This window comes from Vicugna pacos, unplaced genomic scaffold (genome assembly GCF_048564905.1).
Source record: "Vicugna pacos unplaced genomic scaffold, VicPac4 scaffold_21, whole genome shotgun sequence".
Taxonomy (NCBI): Eukaryota; Metazoa; Chordata; class Mammalia; order Artiodactyla; family Camelidae; genus Vicugna; species Vicugna pacos.
The window spans coordinates 19,900,974-19,923,445 of record NW_027328742.1 but is presented as its reverse complement, the minus strand read 5'-3'; the positions used below and the strand labels follow the sequence as shown (position 1 = coordinate 19,923,445).

Sequence of the window (22,472 nt, the reverse complement as noted above, 5' to 3'; positions counted from 1 at the left end):
ACATGACAATTATGGCAATAGTTAGCCAGTTCTTAAAAGAGTTGGAAAGTTTTCGACTTCCACAGACCCTTCACTCAGCCCTTAAACAGGAGGTTTTGCACATTCCCACTTCACTGCTTCCACTTTGTGCTGCATCATCATTAATGCAACAGCGCCAGAGCACACAGGGGGCAGGTAACCCAAACGTGTAAGTAAAGCAGGTGACTGTCCTCCCCATGCTGCCATTCTCTAGGCGTTTTCCCTAACCTACAGAGAGCTCAACAGAGGGGACATGGGAAAGGCCAGGAAAGCCTGGTTGCTGGGTTTTTCTTTGATGTAAAACTTTCATTCATCCGTAGAGTCAGAGTGCTGGGATCCAGGAAAGGAAGCCTTAGTGAAGAGATCTAGCCTTTTCCTGGGGTGAAGTCATCATGGAATAAGAAAATGATTGTGGTTCATGATCTTAAGTATTTAAATTCAAGGCACAATTCCTAGTGTGCCTAAAATTACGTATAGGTAAATAATTCGTCTTTAACACCTCTTTGATTATGAACTCCATGAAGTCATTCTATACCTACCACAGCAACGTTGATAGCAGGCATTCAGTAAATATTTGTTGAAGATATTCTTCAATCTCAAATAACTGATTTTCACTTAATAATGAAAAAGAAACTGTGTACACCACATAAAACAGTATCACTTTTAAACTTAACACTATGGGTGTGTCTGATACTAAACTAACATATCAATATAAAATAATAATTGCATTTTATAAATCCATTCATTTAGCTGAACGGATTGGTGAATGCAATTGAAAATAATGTGCTGTAAAGTTTTTGAGAATGTAAAGGATCATCAATATTTTAAAGTTACTTAATTGTAAATCTGGCCCATTACACAAGTTTAGAGCTTTATGGTTGACAGCATTTGTGAATTCATTAAGCAGTCACCTTTCCCTATAAAAGCTAAAAAGAACAACAAAAGGAGATAAGGAAATGGGTTCATAAAGTACAAAATCAGGCAAGTGAAAGGTATCCAATTTTCCACTCCTTTAATTACAAGCAAATTTTGGAAGGGTGAAAAACACCACATCCACAGTGTAACACCTACTTCAGTGTTTTCACATTGTGGTTAGGGCACCCATTACAGCCTTCTATTCAGACAGTCAGAGTAGTTACAAAGTGCAACCAAAACATTACACGTTGGGGAGCTCTTCTTCGCTTCATTAAGAAATGCTTTTGTCAGCTTCTTCCTTGAATAAAGGGGTTATTAATTCAAGACTAGAGATCACGCTCGGGTGACTTCTCTGTGGGAATCATGGTTGTACATATGTTACAGAGAATGGTCTTAATTCAATTAATCAAACAAAATCCCCACCAAATATTTGATGCAACAAATTAAAACCCACGTTTGTACACAGACTATTTAAAAGTTCTACAATAAGTCTGTCAAATTTTCAAAATAATAATTATAACAAACCTTAATAGGAGAAATATGGAAAAGTTCGAAGAAACTAAGAACAGAATTATCAGTCACCGAGGGCTCCACTAATTCTGTGTTTAGAGCAGCAGAATCTTCCTGAATTAACTCTGTCTGAAAAAAAATTAATCAAGATTTTCTATTTTAAGTTTTTTCCTACCATAATTAGTGCAAAGAATGATTTAAGTTTTTAAATAATTTTCCCAAGAAATAAAAATTATTACCCGTCTTCTTTTGGCTTCAGGGTCAGTTGTTGGAGGAAACAGTGCAGCAATAACTCCTAAAAACCCCTGATCAACTTTTAAGGCCATTTCCTGAATGAGGACCATAAAATACCTAAGGGAAAAAAAATTTTTTAAGTGGAAAAGGATTTTTTAAAGATGGAAAAGGCTTTCTATCAAACCTTGTAATCTTCCACGCTAAAACTTCATTTTGGCCAAAAGCCACAGCAAGATCTTGTTCCTTGATCTCTAAAAAGGTGTTACGTTAACAAGATCAAAATCTACTTACACTGAGTTTTTTTTTTTTTTTTCATTAAAGTGAAGGTTTCACTAGAGGGAATACTGCTGTATTAACACATAGCATTTAAAGTGGCAAATTCCACATTTATCATATTACAGAAGAGACAAAAACAACTAGATGATGTAGCATGTTTTATCTAATTTTTGAAGTCCGCAGCAATTGATTTAAAGAACACACTTCACAAACACACTGATCATTCACATTTCAATGACTGTTTTACGTTCTAACGGGAGCTACAAAAGAGAGAAAGTGGTGAAATGAATTTTACACTGAAAAATCTGCAGAAGATATTATTAAAATAAGTTTCAACATAGAAAATCACTTGACCAAAAGTGGACTGAAATGTTCAGGTGGAAAATAATTTTTATACAAAAGCCACTTACAAAAGAGTAAAATTTATGTTCAAAGTAGACTCTTATTTTAAATTCCTTTTGATAAACAGGCGACTCTTTACTTACTTGAACTGTAAGACTTTGCTGTACTCATTAAATCTTGTGATGACACTGACATCAATGAAAGGTTTGGGCTCTAAAAGGAAGGAAAAAAATACACAAAAAAGGCAATCAAGCTTTCCAGTAGGTCAAAATAATGTCTGCTTAACTCTTATACGTAGAGTATATCTCAACACAATTTTTTCCTTTTTTTTTTACCTGAATCCAAAGCAATAGATTTTGGAGGGGCCACAGGGTGAAAGACAACAGGGAACACTGTACCCAGTAACTGACTATCAACCTGAAAAAAAAAGAAAAAAGAAAAAACTAACTCAGCAGGACTTAGAATAATTTAAACTTTGGTTTCAGAGAAAATATCATAGAAGATGCTACTAATTTCATCGTAATTATGTATCTGAATGTATACGTGCTGCTATTAGAAGTTTCACTTTAAATCTAAATTTCTTATATATCTCACCAAGGGCAAGCTTTTATATAAAGGAATATATAAATATCTTCATGGCTGCATTAATACTGTGCAGCATGAACATCATTAATGGAAATTTTTGTACCTATGGATCACATGAGATTTCAACTCTCTGTAATTTAAATAAAATGCAAATGGAGCCTGGATATGAAATTAGAGGTTATGTACTAAGAAAAAAAAAGACTAAAAATGTCCTAAAAAGTACTAATCGGTAGTTAAAAGGAAGAGAGGGAGGAAGGCAGGAAGGGAGCAGGCAAACACGCAGCCAAAACAACATGCAACAAAGCCCTGCTCGTTCCCACACAGAAAGACAAAGGGAAATCCTATTTAGGGATTCCATGACATTCAAAGGAGTATATAAATAATAGTCACAGCATAAGAAAACACTCTGGCAGGCTAACTGGTCAAGTTAAAGTCTCAAAAGGCACGGGGTCTTTAGACGTGGATGGTAAGTATGCTGAATCCATAGGCTACGTGGGAGGAGAAGAAACATACAAACAAAAGGATACCAATTATGATGCATGATAAAAACTTGTTAAAAAAAATTCATACCCAAGATTCCCAAAGTGATCAGATCTACCTATCGAACAGGACGACAGTGTTACCTGAAGCCAATACAGCCTGGCCCTTAAACTTCTTTGGTGAGGAGATTGCTTAAATTCCACCTGAATTCCTGATAAAAAATCTCTTTTTATAGGGCACCGAGCAGGGAGGCGCATTTCCATTGGGTCTTTACCAAAATTCACCTGAGGAAAAAGCGTATGTATCCGTGATGAACTGGTTATGGCAATGGAGCCCATTTAAAATATCCATTAACTCACAAACTGAAAGGAAGAATGTCTTAATCTCTGGGTCTCACCAGAAGATCTACCTTAAAATGATCTACAGTTGAGATATCTGAAGCAGAATCATCACTTTTCTACCAAAGTTATGAGGAAAACAAGAAAACAACTGAAGAACATTTCAATAACATAAACTATTCTTAAAGAAGGTAAGTCATGCTTTATATTTTTTAAAAAACCTCAGTAATAATGGGTAATTCTAGATAATCCTCAAACTTTGTTTTAACAAGCTAAACAACGAATAGTTAATAGCTTATTTATGTCTGACACTAATTGTATAGTGTTTTCTTTTTTTTTTCATTTGCACACAACCAACATTTATAAGGATGAGGGTGGCGGTGGGGAGCATATCTGGTGACAATGCAAACTCAACCATCAGACAGCAAAGACGAGAAACCCAAACTGTATGACTGAACCTGCGGTCAAGCTTCTGCGGTTTTCTTGGAGGAAAAATGACTCCCAGTTTCAGCAGTTTAGGAACCTGTGTAGACTGCCCCTTTATTTGTGGACACTTACTCAGGTCCAACAATCATTCACATTTAATGAATTTAATCAAGCAGGTTTTCTTTAGAGTTTTCATCACTGAGATAAACAGTATTGCACAGCCCTCATTTAGCAATATATTTTGGTATCATTCAAAATATAAGAGGAGGAAAAGTTTCAATAAGCAATCTTAATTTCTCCACAATCTTCCTAAAAACAAATTCCATGAAACTATCTGCTTTGTAAATAGAGGGACTTCTAAAAACACAGATGAGAAACATATTTAATTAATGTTTCATAATATATAATTTAACAACAATATACCTTAATTAAAAATGTACTAATCAACGTTATTAGTCATGCCAATTCTACTAATAAATTAGTTTCTACATATACATTTTTACTTGGATAGTAAAATTCTACTTACTACCACTAGCAACAACAAAATACACATATAAGAAACAAAACAAAAGAATTTTGGTATACCTCAAAATTATCATCTAGTTTAATCCAGCCATGGTCTCTTGATTCTTGGTATTTCTGATAGGACTTTTCCAATAAAATTATCTGCTTTTGACTAAAAGGCTTCCATTTCCATTTTGATTTCATCTCCCAAACAACACCAGAACTAAAAATAATTCACAAAGGAAATTAATTAAATTAAACACATATTTTGGTTGTGGAATTGTCATTAAACTCCAAATTATCGCCACTGTCAACCTCCTATGAAAATCACATGTATATGAGATTTTTTTAAACACCAAAATATATCTGTGTTATAAAAGTGCATATGGAAAAGAGGCAGGAGAGCGTGGTTTTCTATCACAGGATGACATCAATAAACTAAGGGACTAATAGCAAAATTTTTTCGTAAGGGGCCATATGTAGCAAATATTTTAGGCTTTGTGGGTTGAGACAAAATGAAAGCTATTATGTAGCCACTCAAATAACAAGAGAGAAAAAACACTTGCACCAATTTCCTATCAAAATGTAAAAATAACAACTGGGTACAATTTTTAGAAACATGAAGTCTATTAATGAGAAAAATTCCTTTCCTTCCATCCTTCCTTCCTTCCTTCTTCTCCTCTCTCTTTCTTTCTTTCCTTCAGTGGTATAACTGACATATAACATTATTTACTTTCAGATGTATAACATAATGGTTTGATATCTGCATACATTGTAAAATGATCACAATAATAGTTAACATTCGTCGCCATTCATAGTCACACAAAAAATGTTTTTCACAGTTCTTCTGTGGGGTGACAACTTTTCACCAAATTAGGGCTCAAAGTCAGTGTTCCTCATTATTAAAATTGATTGCAATGTTCATTTGTTAATGCTGATCTGTAATAAACACCTTTAAAAACATCCTTTTACACAGACAGCTACTGTCAAACACTGCTATCAATCAAAGAATAGTATTTAATTAAGTATACGTATCACCTGTAATGTATTTGTAAAATTCTATTCTATATGAGAAAATTCTAAATCTAATTCTAAATTCTGTTTCCTACTCTATTAGATTCTTCTCTTGATAGTTGCCTTTTATCATCTGAAAGTATTACAGATCAATCACTTCCAACTGAAAGTTAAACTGAAGCTCTTCCATTAACAGTTAAATGAATCTTAAAATGTGGAGCTTTTCTTTGTATTTGCATTGTTGGTTGTCATCAAAATGACTTTGCTATGTTGCCTTCTGCTTTTAGGTTGAATTCAATATCAATGCTGCAGCAAAAGCTAATTTCCAAAGCCATTCAGTCTTCAATAATAGTGGCTGAGGGTGATTCCTGTCATTTAGAAAAAATTTAACCTTGGCCTGGAACTCAAAAGAGTACAATGTATATCACTGTTACACAGTCAAATTGCTCTGTGTTAAGTCAAGACATTCAGCTTCCATTCCTGACAAAAATTCACTGAACTAATGATGGTTAAATCCATAAGAGTGAATGAAGTTCCTTACTGAACACCACTGGTTTGATAACACATAACTGATGCAAACTTTCTACACAGTACCTGCTGACAAACAACATAATGAAACTATAGGCTTTCAACACTACATTCTGTGAATTTGTCCAACTATGCCTTTTTCTGCTTCAGGCGTATTTTCCCCATCATTAGTTGTAACATATCTTAGAAGATTCTGTTTCATGTACTGAATAATTACTTCTTCAACGTGTTTGAAAATAGTCTCACCTGTAGTTGTTCTGTGTCGACTATTCACAGAGGCTAATTCTTCATTCACTTTCAAACGCAGCACTGGTTTCTCAAATACACAACTGAGTGGAGATGGTAACATCTGTTCACTCATCAAGAGCCAAGGAAAACCGCCCAGAACTATTTGCCTTCTTTTTTCATTAACTATTGATGTTGCTCTGAATGTTCTCAATTCTTCAAGCAACTGTTCTCACCAAAAGGCTAATGGTCCTAAGTTTATTTTCTCTGGACACATTTCTTTAGCTGCTACAATTAGACATGATTCAATGAACTCACCCTAGGTAAAAAGGCTTTCTTTGCGTGGCTAACAAATGAGTCACTCAGAAACTAACTTAGGTTGCAGCTCCATTTTTGGCTTTTTATCTTGTGAAGAAATTCTGCTGCGATTAGACATTTTGTCTTAAATTTTCTAATTTTTCTGGCCATTGCTTTCCTGTGAGCTGGATATATTCTGGTAAGTGCTTAGGTTGGAAATGTCAATCTACTGTATTCTTTTACTACAGCACAGTGTCATGACATCATTCAAAGTCCACTTTTCTTATTTTGACATGATGAGTGTGCATCAGTAATAAAAAATAAATAAAAGTTGCAGTATAGCTACAGGTGTGGCAACCAAACACTAGAGTTACGACTATGTCACTGTCGCTTGCTGTGCACTGAGCAGCACTTCAAAAGCAGCCACAAACATGCAAAAGAATAAGCAAGGCTGTTTTCTAACAAAATTTTGCTTATGGTCAATAAACTTTGAATTTCATATACTTTTTCATGTGTTACAAAATACTATTTTTCTTTTAAATTTTTCAAACACTTAAAAATGTAAAAAAAAAAAAAAAAAAAGATACCCTTAAATCAAGGGCTATAGAAAACAGGCAGCAGACCAGATTTGGCTCTGAGGCCAGACTTTACTGATCCCTGACTAGGGAATGTTTGCATAATGATAAAATCTAACTCCGTAATGTTTTAATTTACATAGCTTGTTGATATTAGTCAACGATAGTGTTAACAATGTCCTCACTACATAACGTGTTTAAGGGACAACAGTCTATGAAGGTAATGAATAAAATACCTACTATAAGTTATAAAAATTCAATAGCAATTCATGATAAAAACTTCAGCAAACTAGGAAGAGAGGGGAACTTCTTCAACCTGATAAAGAACACCTACAAAAAGCCTACAGTTATTACAAGACTCAGTGGCGAGAAACTAAATATTTTTCTCACTAAGATCATGAATAAAACAAATACATATGTTCATGTATAACTGAAAAATTGTGCTGAACACTGGAATTTGACATAACATTGTAAAATGACTATAAATCAATAAAAAATGTTTAAAAAAATGAATAAAACAAAAAGGTCCACTCTCACCACTCCTATTCAACACTGTGCAGGAAATTCTAGATAATGTAATAAGACAAGAGAATAAAATAAAAGGTACACAGACTGAGAAGATATAACGAATGGATGTTTTTGCTCTCAGATGACATGTCTGTCTATGTAGGAAATCCCAAAGAATCAACCAAAAAACTGCAACTAATAAGTTTCAAGACACAAGGTTAATATAAAAAAGTCAATTACTTTCTTATATACCAACAACAAACAATTAGAATTTGAAATTAAAAACACAATAACATTTACATTAGTACCAAAGAAATGAAATACTTAGATACCTGAGGAAAACTGTAAGTTTGATAAAAGAGACCAAAAATCTAATAAATAAATTAAAATACCCATGTATGTGGATGTGACACAATATTGTCAAGATATTGGTTCTTCCTAAGTCAATCTATAGATTCAATGCAATCCCAATCAAAATCCCAGCTAATTATTTTGTGGATGTTGACAAAATGATTCTAAAATTTATATGGAAAAGCAAAAGACTCAAGATAGCCAACACAATATGGAAGAAGAAAAAGATGAAGGACTGACACTACCTGGACTGACACTACGTAACTTCAAGATTACTATAAAACTAGAGAATCAAGACAGTGTGGCATTAATGAAAGAAAAGACAAACAGATCAAGAGAACAGAACTGAGAGCCCAGAAATTGACACAAATACAGTCAACTGATTTTTGAAAAGGAGCAAAGGCAATTCAATGGAGAAAGATCAGCCTTTTCACCAAATGGTGACAAGAACACCTGGACATTCATATGCGAAAAAATGAATCTAGACAAAGAACTTACATATTTCACAAAAAAATAACTCAGAATGGATTGCCTAAAGATCCAACACAGAACTACAAAATTACTGGGAGATTACTTAGGAGAAAATCTAAGAGACTTTGGGTTTGGCAATGACTTTTAAGGTATAACACCAGAACACAATCCATGAAAGAAAACACTGATGTGGGACTTCACTGAAATGGAAGGTTTCTGCTGTGAAAGACACTGTTAAAAGAATAAAAAGACAAGGCACGGGCTGGAGAAAACATTTGCAAAACATACATCGGATAAAAGACTGATACCCCAAATACACAAAGAACTCTTAAAACTCAACAATAAGAAAACAGAAAATCTGAAATTGGGCTAAAGATCTGTACCTCACTAAAGAAGATATTCAAATGACAAGTAAGCATATGAAAAGAGGCTCAGCATCATACGTAACTAGGTAACTGCCCTTAAAACGAGGTATAACTACACACCCATTGTAACAGCCAAACTCCAGACACAGACAGCACCAAGTGCTGACAAGGATGTGGAGCAAAAGAAAGTCTCACGCTTTCCTGGTAGGATTACCAGTTTCTCACAAAACTAAACTTACTCTTGCTGTATGATCCAGTAATCATGTTTGCTGATATTTACCCAAATGTGGTGAAAACTTAGTCTACACCAAAAACCTGCACATGACTGTTTATAGCAGCTTTATTCATAACTACTCGAACTTGGAAACAACTAAGATGTCCTTTAACAGGTGACTGGATAAATAAATTGTGGTACATCTACACATGCAATATTATTCAGTGATTAAAAAAATCAGTTATCAAGCCACAAAAAGACATCAGTAACCTTAAAAGGACACTACTAAGTGAAAGAAGCCAATTAGAAAAGGCTCTATGTACAATTCCAATGTTAGGTATTTTGGAAAAAGCAAAAGTTTGGAGACGGCAGAAAGATGGGTGGTTTTCAGGCGTTCAAGGGGAGGGAGGGAGGGAGGGATGAATAAGTGGAGCATGGGTGATTTTTAGAGAAGTGAAGCTATACTATAGGATCCTGCAATGGCGGATACATGTTATTATACATTTGTCAGAATCCACAGAATTCATAGCACAAAGAGCAAACACAAACATCATAGCCACAGTACACTGTAGAAAACAATGTATCAACATTAGCTCATCGATAGTAACAAATGTACATTATTTCAAGATGTTAAAAACAGGGGAAACTGGGACGATTTATTTTCCTCAGTACACATCCTTACTAAATGTGTACTGAATTTGCAGTGTGTCAGCAAAAGGCAATCAAGTTCTTTTAGATGAAAATGTCCTTACAAATAAAGGCCAATCTAACAAAATATAATACCGTATACAACACTAAAATAAGTTACATCAAAGAACAAGAGAGTGGAGAAAGTTGGATTTATATGGCTTATAAGAGATTTTCATATTTAGTTAAAAATATCCTACAATAATGAAACGTACAGCTGAGAGAATATATTACTCATAAATACATAAATATATTAATTTATATTAATGGTATGTTTAATACCATTTACTGAACCCTTAATCTGTCCGGTGCTGTGCAAAGAACATCACATACATGACCTCTCTATTTACTTAAGTTTATACCTCACTAAACACATGATTATTGACAGATCCTATGCTGGTTATAGCTGGTTGTAGCCATTCTCCCCTACGGCCTCCAAAAAAGAATGAATCTTTTATCAAAGGTAGTGTGACCGAGAAAACCAAAAGAGATCAATTCAAATGTTTTTCTTAGGTAGGTATAAGCAGAACCAGAGAAAATAACTGGTCCCATCACTATTAAAAAGTTCTAAACAACACACCCATTAAAGACTATGTACCCATGTCAAATGCTGCCTCCATTATGAATGCTTTCTTCAATTTATGTGGCCCATCACTGTTGGCTCCCCCGACCCACACCAGTTTCTCTAGCCTCTACAGCGCAAAACGAGTCAGTTGTTTCTACTTCTGTATTTCCACTGCATGTGTATCTACTTCTTTGCAACATTTCTTGGCATTTCTATAATTCATTTTTAGACATACATATAGACAACAAAGAAAGAAACACACGTCCTTCTTCCCCACCAACTGATGAGTACTGCAAGGGCAAAGCCATTACCTTAGCATCTTTCTAAGGGACTTTTCAACTAGCAATGAAAACAGGTGTTTGGTAAGTTTTGTTGAAAGAACGTGAAGTACATCAAATTGAGAACAGGTATTTGTTTACTCTCATTAGACCTGATACAACGCACTCAGTGCCTTTCAAAGAGCTCTGATGCTTCATCTTCCTTCTTCCGTACCTGGTTATCCCGACATATGCGACTTCCTGCTTGTCCTCATTGTTCACCAGCGAAAGCCCAAGGCTATGCAGAGACAGCGTTACTTCATGACGGGCTTGCTCCGCTTCCTCCGCCTGCAGTGCTCTGGAGACCAAGGCCACGTCATCAGTGAAAAACAGAATGATACCCAGTGTATCTGGATGTTGGCATCATACGGAAACTGCCCACATTCATCCTGGGGAAAAGAGAGACAATGTTAACACCACAAACAGTTAGTTTTTATCAGGTCAAGCTGAACTACAGTAACTGAGAAAGCATGGCTACAGGAAACTATCAAAATGACACCAAGTTATAATCTGTTTTGAAATATATGCACCATTTTTTTTTCAAACAACAAAGATTAACAGAGCTTAATAATTTTTAAACTGTAGTTTGAGTTACCCGGTTAGTGCTCGGAGGGCACTTAGCAGGAACAAGAGTATCCTTCGAAGGCACCAAAGTCATCAGACGCTTACTTGCTTCCCAGATGGACAACAGAATGGTTTAGAAGTTTACTGGAAAAGTAACCTCAGGTAAAACTAACCTACTTTATTTTTATGTTTTAATAATTTACAACATTGCAAATACCTATATAAATCACACTGTTAAACAGTCAAACCTGTGATGATCAATTTTTACTAAGTTTCAGTAAGAAGAGCCTTCTTGGCTGGCAGTCTCAAATAGCACTTAAAAATATGAGGCTTGATTTGGTGAGAGTTTTCAGAGATTTAAATAATGATTCTTCTTCATTCTAGATTTAACATAAATATAAAAACAGTTCAACAAGCAGTACAACTATTATGTGCCTTTCATCTCATGCTTTCTTGTAAAACAAAAACAAAAACAAAAAACAAATTAATAAAGGATGTGACCAAGAGCATAGGACTAGTTGATTTCTGTTGTTTAAAATTTACCTATTGCTTTTAGCACATGTCAAAGTAGATTGCCTAACTTTTTTTACCCTAATGTGATCAAACTTCGGAAATGTTTCGGAGACACCTATTAAGAAAATGTTTTGTAAACTACAAAATTTAATATGTATCTTTGTTCAGTCTTACTTATTATTCAAATACTCTCTAATCCTATTTGTTTTTCATCTATTTGATCTGTTAAATATTAAATGAGGTACCTTAAAATATCCTAACGCAATCCATGTTTCAGTTGACTTCCAGCATCTTAAGTTTTACATTTTGATGCAGTATTATTCATTCCATGAAGGTTTATGGCTATCGTGTCTTCTCTGTCACATTATCATATTCTATTTAATGACTTTTGTCTTGAGTTACAGCTGTTCAGAAATTTAAATCATCAACATTTCTTTCGTTTGCCTGTTATATCTTTACTATCTCCTCATGCTTTTAACTTTCTGTGTTAATTCAGTTAAAACAGATCTCCTGTAAGTAGCATATGGTTAGAAACTATTTTTTAGCTTCATCTGAATGTGGTCTTTTTGTAAAACCATCCATTTTTTAATTGAATTATACTTAATTTACAATGTTTGTTAGTTTCCAGTGTACAGCAAAGTGGTTCAGTTTACATATATTATGTATACAAAAATATACATAGTATATTTATTTATAAACATATATAGTATATAATATATAATATATGTAATATGTATATTCTTTTTCAGATTCTTTTCCATTATTGGTTATTATAAGATACTGAATATAGTTCCCTGTGCTGTACAGTAGGTCACTGTTGTTTACCTATTTTATATACAGTAGTGTGCGTGTTAATCCCAAACTCCTAACTTATCACTTATATGTGGAATCTAAAAAAATAATACAAATGAACTTACTTACAAAACAGAATTAGACTCAAAGACACAGAAAACAAACTTACAGCTACCAAAGGGGAAACTGGGGTGGGAAGGAGGGAAAAATTAAGAGTTTGAATGTGGTCTTTCAATAGGAAAATTTAAACCATTTCATTTACTGACATAATTGATGAGAAGCATGGTTTGCTGGGAAAAGTTCATGGATTGCGAAGTCAGACAGACCTGGTTTCAAATTCTAACCAGCGGTTCCAAGTTCCAATCATAAGACTTAGTGATAATAATATGACAAGCATTAACACATGATATATACTCAATGAAAGCCATTTGCCACTTACTACAGACTTCTTTAGGTTTCCTTCTTTTATTATAAAGGGCAAATTTTTCTTTACTTTCATTTTCTCAATTGTTTTAGAATTCTTTTGTCATTGATTTTAGTTCTACTAGGTGGTATCTTTAAAAAAAAACATAATCTTTGATCTACACTTCCTTAATTAAAATTCAGGATTAAATGGTGCCAATATAGTATATTCAGAACATATTGTTTCCCTGCTCCCCTTTCACTTTATTTTGTTGTCTTTGTCTTTTATTTCACCATGCTTTTTTCTATTTCATAGTTGTCGTATCTTTAAAACTTAGCTGAGGATCCCAGGCATACATTCTGAAAATTTTCTCTGGTCCTCCTGCAGTAAAAAAGTTTTCAGAAGCATAATCATCGTCTGAATATTTAGGGAAATGCTACACTTTTCTGTGGAAGTATTTTTTTCATAAAACCCATGATTTTCTTCCTCTTTATTCACACTTACTGAGAAAAGTGTTTTCCAATACTATATGCATTTTCTTTGAAAGCCCTTCTCATGTCCACCTGGGCCTGAGCAGAACTCCCTGCTCAGATCAACCCAGCGGACAAGAAATGGACAACTGGTTGGCTTCTAGCTCGGTTTCATCATCTGGCAGGTTACCGGCTGACTGAGGGGTGATTATCTACTCTTCTTACTGCCTGGTTCTCTTAACACCAATCAGAAGATAAACTTTTAAAGCCACAATCCCGTGCATACACTAGTATCAGGTTCTTTCTGACTCTGCCTCATTATGCAGACTTTGACCATCTCCTGCAGGATGCCATTCCCACGTCTCCCCACTCTCCCTCCAGGGCCTGGACACTACCGTCTGGGAGCTGTGGTTGCTGGGGAGCATTACATGTGAGTGGAACGAAAGTACCGTCAGCACAGACAGACCCCTGGTAGAGCCACTGTATCTCTGAGCCAGAGGGCTAAGAGTATTGGGGAATTTCAGCTTCTATCTAACACTTAAAAACCCTGAGAGCTTTTCTGCTGTAAAAAGTAAAGCACAAGCAGGCAACAGAGCTCCATCAAACTGCCATGTGAAAATCACTTCAAGAATCCCGTAACTATCAGTCTGATTTTTCAAAAGTGGGTAAGTCTGTCTCTCTTATGGGTATTTCAGAGGGAAACAGGAGAGGATAGTTCAGTCACTGTTGGCCAATTACCATTTGAAAGGAGTCAAGAAAGCTCTATTTAACAACTGGCATTATCAGACAATGGAATATGACACAGTATGAATTTCTCATGATAGTTTCATGACAGGATATATTCCTACAGAAACCAGATGACCTACCACTCACGGAGTGGCAATGCCTGTACTAGAGGGAGGCTGGCAGACGGATTCTTAAGCCCTTTCCGAAGTCTAAGACTCTAAGAAATAACATATTTAGTTAATTCAGCTATCTAAACATTGTTCCAATAAATATTTCCTTAAATTTCTTATATGGGGTAATTTGCATACTGTCAGACTCCTTTAATTAACAAAACACATGGCCTTAACAGCGAAATCATGTCTAAAAACCTCACAGCCAGCAGTGGTATGTACATGAAGTTTTTTTTCACTTAGTCTTAAAATTCCTTCCTTTTAAATAAAAGGAAATAAAGAAGCACTTTACTGGTATTTACTTGGGAAAGATGAAGCAGGCCTACTGTTTAAATTGTAAATAAATTATTTTAACTGAAAATTATTTTTCTCTTAGGAGAAAATATTGGTATGGACTATCTGCAATCTAAAGCCCAAAAGCAACTTATTTTGAAATTTTACTTCCACTTTTTAGTTCAGTAAGGACGGAGATGACTTTGTGAAGCTAACGTGTCTACTCCCTTTGCTATGAGGTACCTCATAGCATAATACTCGTTCACATCAAATGATACCTTTAACAGATCATGTTTCCCAGTATTTGCTGCGTAAGTCCATGTAAGTTTTCTGGTACCAGTAGGATCTGCCCAGGCAAAGAGTCAAACCTGTCTTGGCAGCAGTACCATTTCTTCCTGCGACCCCCTGAAACACAAGCAACAGAGGGAAGATTAAAATACCCTGGCCTCGAGAATCCTACAGGACCTGTGGCTTACTGAGGAGGGGATTGAAACAAACATCTTATAGAACTGCCTTTGCTAACAAAACACAACTCTGTCTAAAAATAAGTAACCTAAAATGTCCAATAAGCTAATGATTTTGAAGCTTTAGGGACAAGAATACTGCCCTTTCTGAAGGTATACCCTGAACTGATCCAGACAAGATCACACTAATGGAATTCATTAAGGTGAAGTGAGTGGTACATCAGAGATCACCCACAGAAAAGGCTGTGAATAGTAAATTTTTTAGTAGCTGAAGAACTTCACTTGGAGCTTAAATTTAAGACTTTTGATCAAATGCAATGCATAAGAAATATGAGTCTCGGAGAGAAGAAAAATGGGTCCATACCATTGTAGCATTCTAGGCTTGCTAGAAAGGGCAAAATTGGGGGCCCCAGCTAAAACCTGCTAAATGCGAATCTGCATTTTAACAAGATTTCCAAGAGATCTTCATATTGATCCTTAAGTTTAACAAGTACTGGTTTCAAAAATACAAAAAACTTTCCAGATAACTACAATAAAATAAAAAATAACTCAGTTAGGTTTTAATCCCAATCTATGCTTTTAAATCTCTCAGCAGATTCAAGCCATGAGAGTGAAGAATAGGTAAATCTGCAAAGCATTATTTTTAATATATATATTTATTTCTATGATTATTTATACATATAAATGTATAAAATAATGCCTTGCAGATTTATGATAATAATTCTTTGCAAACACATATCATATATTTTAAGGATTTAAAGCTATCTGTTATATCATTATTTAATGGCATCGTCCAAGCCAAATGATAGCAAGGCAAGAACAAAATCTCTATTAACCTGTACTATACATTCAACACTATTTACTTACTTTAATTTTCTTTAATCTTCTGCTCTCTTACTTAATCTTCTTCTACTACTACTCCCTCAAAAAAATCTAGATATGGATTTATAGGGAGAGGTTCACTGAGCATCACCAGCTTACAAAAGAATGATAATGCTTAAAGAGGTTCACAATTCCTTATACACAATTCAGAAATTGAACAAGCTCCAGAAGTCCAAATATTCTTCTCTAAGTTTGGTGTCAGAAGTCATTTGGCAACAAAACTTGATCTGAGCAGACATGAAACTATTAAGTTTTATTTATTCCACTTGTTATGAATATGCAAAGATTTGCTGCAGAAATATTAACATGTTTGGTTAAAGACTGACTCAAAACCTGCTGGGGGTTTTAGTAATAAATAGCATGTGTTCCCTATTACCTTTCTAAAATCTGAAAACATGTGGAATATGAAACACATCTAGCTCCACGTATTTCCTAGAAGGCACTGTGGACCCGTAAAAGCAAGTCCGATTTTCCAGGAGCCCTTTTTTTCCATACCTCTGTTTGTATGTGAGGACGTCCCATGGTGTGTGGTTTATTATTAGGGCAGGTGCACATCCCTCATGGTAATCAGAAAAGCTTATGATAGTTGAATGCTGAGCAATATCTACATCCACCAAGATACCCCCATTCTATCGTAGAAAAAAAAAAGTATGTTGAAGTATTGGTTTAAACTGCACACGTTACATCTGGAATTTCAATCAGTTGTATAGATTAAAAACATTTGTTTTCTTAAGTTCTTACTGAAATTCACACTGGCTCTGATCTCTTACAAATGTATGTATGGCATTATATATTGACATCCAACTCCTTCAAATAATTATCAGTATGTTTTACAGCATGTTTTAATAAAATATTTTAAAGCAAACTTTAAAAATCAAAGACATTTTATTCTAAAACATGAAAACTTACCAGATCTTCTAAGCTTAATAAAGTGCCATTATCCTGCTGGTTGTAAAAGAATGGCCTGGAGGATCCTTCATAGCCCACCACTCTCACACAAAGTTTGCCCGAAAATTTCTCAGGCCAAAATGGGAGGTACTGAAAATATAGAAGTTAATATCAATCAGTCTTAATACTATGCAAATATATGTATGTAAACGCATGACTGGATATTGTGCCGTACACCAGAAATTGACACATTGTAACTGACTGCAGTTCAGTCAAAACAAAAACAAAAACAAAAACAATACTAGGGTATAAATGAGACAGTGGCTAATAAAATTTTCAATTCTAAATCTGATCACGATTCAATTATTACTAAGTTTCTTAAAATAGTCCCTCCACATCCAAGATTTTTGACAATCTAATAATTGTTTATGAAACCAAAGAAGAATAGATACATTAGTCTTTACTAACTTATGAAATAATTACAATATGAGAAACAAGTGCTATTAAAATGTCTCAAATATCTTGAATATTTAAAAATTATTATCTTAATAACATTTTCTTTTATGTGTATCTCATTTTAATTCCTTAATGCACTATGAATTCTTTCACAGAGTATCTCATTCTAGATAAGCCAGAAAGACAACTGAAGGCAGAGGACATTGCTGTAGTCCTGACACTATCCTCCTACCTGTTTGGCCTTGATCAAATCATACACCTTTTAAAGCCTTGGTTTTCTTATCTGTAAAACTGAGATTTTAGTTCCTAAAACAGAAGTCCCGTCTGCTAGAGAATACGGGGTAAATTCTATTTATTCTATCTATTCTATACTACTGCTGTCAAACTCACATCACAGATAAAAAGATAAGGAGCATTTGTTGCCAAGTCTGTGGAGATCATTCCAAGTGCCTTGGGAAGCCCACGCCTCTTAGAGCTCTTTGTATTGTAACTGGAATCCCTCCTCTTGAGCTTTCTGCTAAGTATTTTTAAAAATAATTTTAGAATCTTTTTTTTTTGAGATGTACAGAAGAATGGTTCTATCCTTAAGTCAGATGGTTTGGTTGAAAACGCGGGCAAATTCAAGTGCTAATGCCTGTCTTTGCACCTGTCCTCTCCCCAATTTTTCCTCATTGTCTTCACCTTACATCTTACTGAGTCTGCAAAGTTTAGTTCAAATGCCAGCTCTACCATGAAACTTTCCCTTTTGATCTAGACCACCACAATGATACCAAGCTGCAAAGACTTAACTGACTTTTGAACAGTATGAGATTCAGTTTTCTTCTCTGTAAAGTGAAGGGCCTGAATTCTTGGAAATTTTCAAGGAAACTTCCAGCTCATCTATTCAGAGATTCCATAACCACCTATAACTTACCATATACTATCTTCTTCTCCATGTACTAATGTGTATGAGTCTTACACCCTCCAACAAGATTAGAAGCTTCTTAAATACAAAGACATTATCTTGACTATTGAGACAATACATAGTGCATTATCTTTATATACTTTTTACAGTCCATGTCCATGTTTATACATACAGGAAGAACTAGAGAATGAGTGTTAACAGTCTAGACTGGTTAGTGGTAAATAATATCAACAATTTCCTTCTTTTTTTAATATATGTTTACAGTATGAAAGAAAAGTTTTAAAGCTGGCTATTATATTTTAAAACACAAATATGGTAACAAAGTAAGTATGACAAAGAGATATATGTAATTGTTATTTACATGTCTGTCTTTATTTATACATTCTAGAAGCCAGTTATATGAAAGGAAAATTTTACCTCTGAAGAAGCAATATAGTTCCACTTATTAGTTGGCATTGAGCCGTCTGATGCAATTTCACCAACTTCCAGTTCCAATGATGACTTGTTCTCAATTGTATAAAAGGGAGTCAAAGTAACTATTCGTGTAAGATTAAAACTGCTCATTTTGATGCTAACACCAACCTGTGGAAAAGAAACAAACAGGCTTACCATTTCCCAGTACTTTATACAGCTCCTTTAAAATACACACACACACACACACACACACACACACCCCATTCACACAAAGACTTCTCACAGTATTTTAAAGTAAGATTTCTTAAATAAAGTAACTACTATAAGACATGGTCCATGACTGATTATCTTCTCACTAAGAAGAAAAATTTTGGTTCCATAGTTTGGTTCCATCAGAAATCAATTCAAGAAATATCAATCAGTTATTTAACTAATGATGACTTGCAATAACAGATTTCATTTTTAAAAATTTGTTATTTTTAACATTCCAAAATAAATTATTTTACAATTAATTTAGAAGCTCAAGTGTTGCTAATTTATTATCTCTGCTGTCAATAAAAATAAAATAAAAATTTCAAAGTTGTAATAAAATAAGTCAACTAACGTCCGATTATTCAAATTTTCAGTCAAATTTAAGAAACATTTGGCAGGGAGTGGTATGGAGTGAGGATTCTAGTATATTCTGAATATTTACCAAGTTGCTTACTTGCCACTCACTGTCTTAAGCTTTGACAAATTTAGGTTTTGCTTTGATACTAGTGGCCACAGAAATTTGAGGAGAGACGTAACAGTCCTCCACATAACACTCAAAATTCACATCTCTGTACCCCTTGGGGTCCAGCTCCTTTACTGAACTGAAGAAAAAGAGAATGAAGTCAATGGTAAACAAGCAAGCAAAATCTTACCAGGTATTCCATGTTGTTGGCAGGACACTTCACACACCCATAATTTCCCACCGTATCCAATGAAAAACAACTGGACCAGGAACTTGTTGAAATTTTTAATTGTACCTACACCAGAGAACACAAACCATCACATAAGAAATCTAAAACACTACATTCATTTTATTTGATGGAAAGTTGCTAGACCATTAGAAATTTATTGAGTACATGAGATACAGGAAAACAATCAAAGTCGTATTGCAAATGGGTAACAACCACAGAAACTCTAAGGGCCAATATAATAAAAGCAGAGCTCCGACCTTCCTATTCACCTCTGCAAAGAGAACAGTGAATTCAAAGACGTTTACCAATGAGATCCTCTGTTAGTTAAACAGGAATTATAACATAAAATGATATTTTCCAGTGTTAGACTTTTGATAGAGAGCTAACAAATTCTTAAAGTTTCAGCACATAGAGAATTTGTGCTTTTAACAGTATTCAGCAAACAGCAGATGAAAAGTGTTGTGATAAGCAGAATGGAAGACACAGTTCCTGTCTCCAACGAGCTTCCGATTAAACAGAGAGACAGGAAATAAATACTAAAACTTATGCAAGACTCAATGTGATAACACCCATATAAGAAGTATAAAATGCTATCAAAAAGTTTATATCTACCTATGGGATTAAATAAGTTTTACAGAAGAGATTTAACTGTGCTCCTGTATTAACCTCCTTGTACCCAACTAGATTCTAAAAAACCTGAGGCCAACCAGAGGTCAGACACATAAACAGGTAATTACAATACCAAGCATTCAGCAACACTCTCGGACGGGGTCCTCAAAGAGTGGTCTCGGGACCAGCATCGTTGGCATCACCTGGCAATCTGTGAGAAGTGCAGATTCTCAGACCCTTCCCAGACCTACTGCATCAACTATGGTGGCACAACCCGGCAATGTGTTTTCAGAGCCCTCTAGGTGATTCTAATGCACCCTGAAATTTGAGAAGCACTGCTCTGAGAGAACATGGATGTGATCTCTAGCCCCATTTTTGCTGGTCAGACAATCCTTCACATGTGTCAGGAAAGAGCAGAATGACAGAGGATGAAGAGCAGACAACCAGAGAACATGAGGCACACAGGGAAAACACAGAGAAGGAGGCAGAGAGCGCAGCTACACAGAGGCCTAGAAGTAAGTACTTGGGAAAGTGTGTGGTTAACCATTCCGAGACAGGAGTCTGAAAGGAAAGAAGGGACCAGAGAACCAACGATCAGGCCTTAGGCACTAGGTTTCTCTCTCAAAGGCCTGTCTCTGTGCTTCACACACAGGAAGGCTCAGTTAAACCAAATTCAGCTGCTCTGTCTTTTGAAATGTTGCTTCATCACTGGTAAACTACATAAAATCAAGCTTTCTCCTTGACACTACTTCAAGGAGAGCAGTAATTCTAGGGGCCCTGGAGGAAAGGGTAACTCGGCCTCGGGAAGCTACTGTTTTTAGTTCCTGACACCCACTCGATGACACACTCCTTAAAAGTCCTCTTGGACCTAATTCATACCAATGGCACCTAGCAAACAGGTAAGTATGGCATTAGGTAAATAATAAATAAGTAATTTGTTGCATCGACAAAAACACACCTTATTTTTACTAAAAATGTTCTTCTTCTTGAAGGAGAATAAAATAATATCCCTAAAATCAGCTGGATGTTTGACATGAATATCTTCTGAACGGTACTGGAGCACCCGAGAAGTCTTGTTGATGAGCCAGTAAGGACTAAAGACGGACAGCTCCATCTGGCTGCCAACGCGCTTGACATGCACTGACAGGTCGACGGTCAGCGCTTCAGCGGAATCAGAAGAAAAACACACAAGAAAGAATTCAGGAAGTGTATCATGTATGCGGAAACATCCACGCCAGTTTTTGCCCTGATATTTCACCAGAAACAGTTCCATTATTTCCCCACTGATTCTTGAATGCAGAACATCGGCAGCACTGCCTTCTGCTAGCTCATGGGTTTCTGCTGTTCCCTAAAAACAAACAGACAAAAACTCAATCTGCTTACTAATTAAAAAAAAAAACCTTTGCAGTAACTTGTAACTTCCATACTTTATACATACAATAATAACTTACCAGATTCAGATTAACTGACAACTGTTCATAGTACCACCATGTTGACATAGTATAAATGCCCATCATTTACTAAGGACTAAAAGGAAAACACTGTATCATAGCCAAAGGCAGAAACTGTCTTTTGGCCACTAGCAGGCCAATGGCTGTAAGTTCTGAGAAAAAGTCGGACCTCTGCCAAGAATCAAAGGCTGGATTCAGGGACACTAGCTGTTTTCCACCGAGAGCTACATCCTTGAACAAACCACTTAACTATCTGGGCTTCAGCTTCTTCCTCTACTCACAAACCATGCCTAGTGGTTCTCATATAAACAGAATAAGGAAAGTGATATCAAACTATTCTGACAAGCTACCTGAGGTGGAACCATCTTAAAAATGAGTAACAGCAGCATAATAAATCAAGCTTCCTTACTGAAAGCTTCTCTTGTATAAATACTACTTAGTTCATCTAACTAACTTTATTCTCCACAACTCAGGGACGGCTTATCATCAGATTAAAAAAAAAAAAAACTAACATAGGTTCCAAGCACTTTTCAGATTTTTGTATTCTGAAATGTTGCAGCATGTAGAAATTTAAAGGTGTTTATCAGACTTCATGACTAGAAAATGTTCCCTAATATTTAAGACAGATAGTAATTATTTTTAAGTCCAAAGAAACTTGAACCAAAAAATCATCACTTTAAAATAAAAATTTTTAAATTAACTTTATAATAAATTCAGATGAAATATTTTCTCACTGGTTTTTCCCATACTTTGGCTAATAGAATTTTACTTAGTCAATAAAGAGATTGTTATAAGTATGAATTTA

At 35.1% G+C, this 22,472-nt stretch overlaps 1 protein-coding gene across 1 annotated transcript in view; it reads right to left on the bottom strand.

Moving 5' to 3' along the window:
* Positions 1-22,472, bottom strand: part of LOC116278521 (intermembrane lipid transfer protein VPS13C-like) — a 61,430-nt gene that overhangs the window by 23,468 nt on the left and 15,490 nt on the right. The window contains 14 exon segments of the mRNA XM_072957646.1: positions 1,459-1,572; positions 1,683-1,794; positions 2,439-2,508; positions 2,631-2,712; positions 3,504-3,644; positions 4,710-4,851; positions 10,920-11,076; positions 11,079-11,133; positions 14,934-15,060; positions 16,497-16,630; positions 16,911-17,039; positions 18,667-18,831; positions 19,569-19,673; positions 21,175-21,564. Of these exon segments, the coding sequence (XP_072813747.1) occupies positions 1,459-1,572; positions 1,683-1,794; positions 2,439-2,508; positions 2,631-2,712; positions 3,504-3,644; positions 4,710-4,851; positions 10,920-11,076; positions 11,079-11,133; positions 14,934-15,060; positions 16,497-16,630; positions 16,911-17,039; positions 18,667-18,831; positions 19,569-19,673; positions 21,175-21,564 (1,923 nt within the window).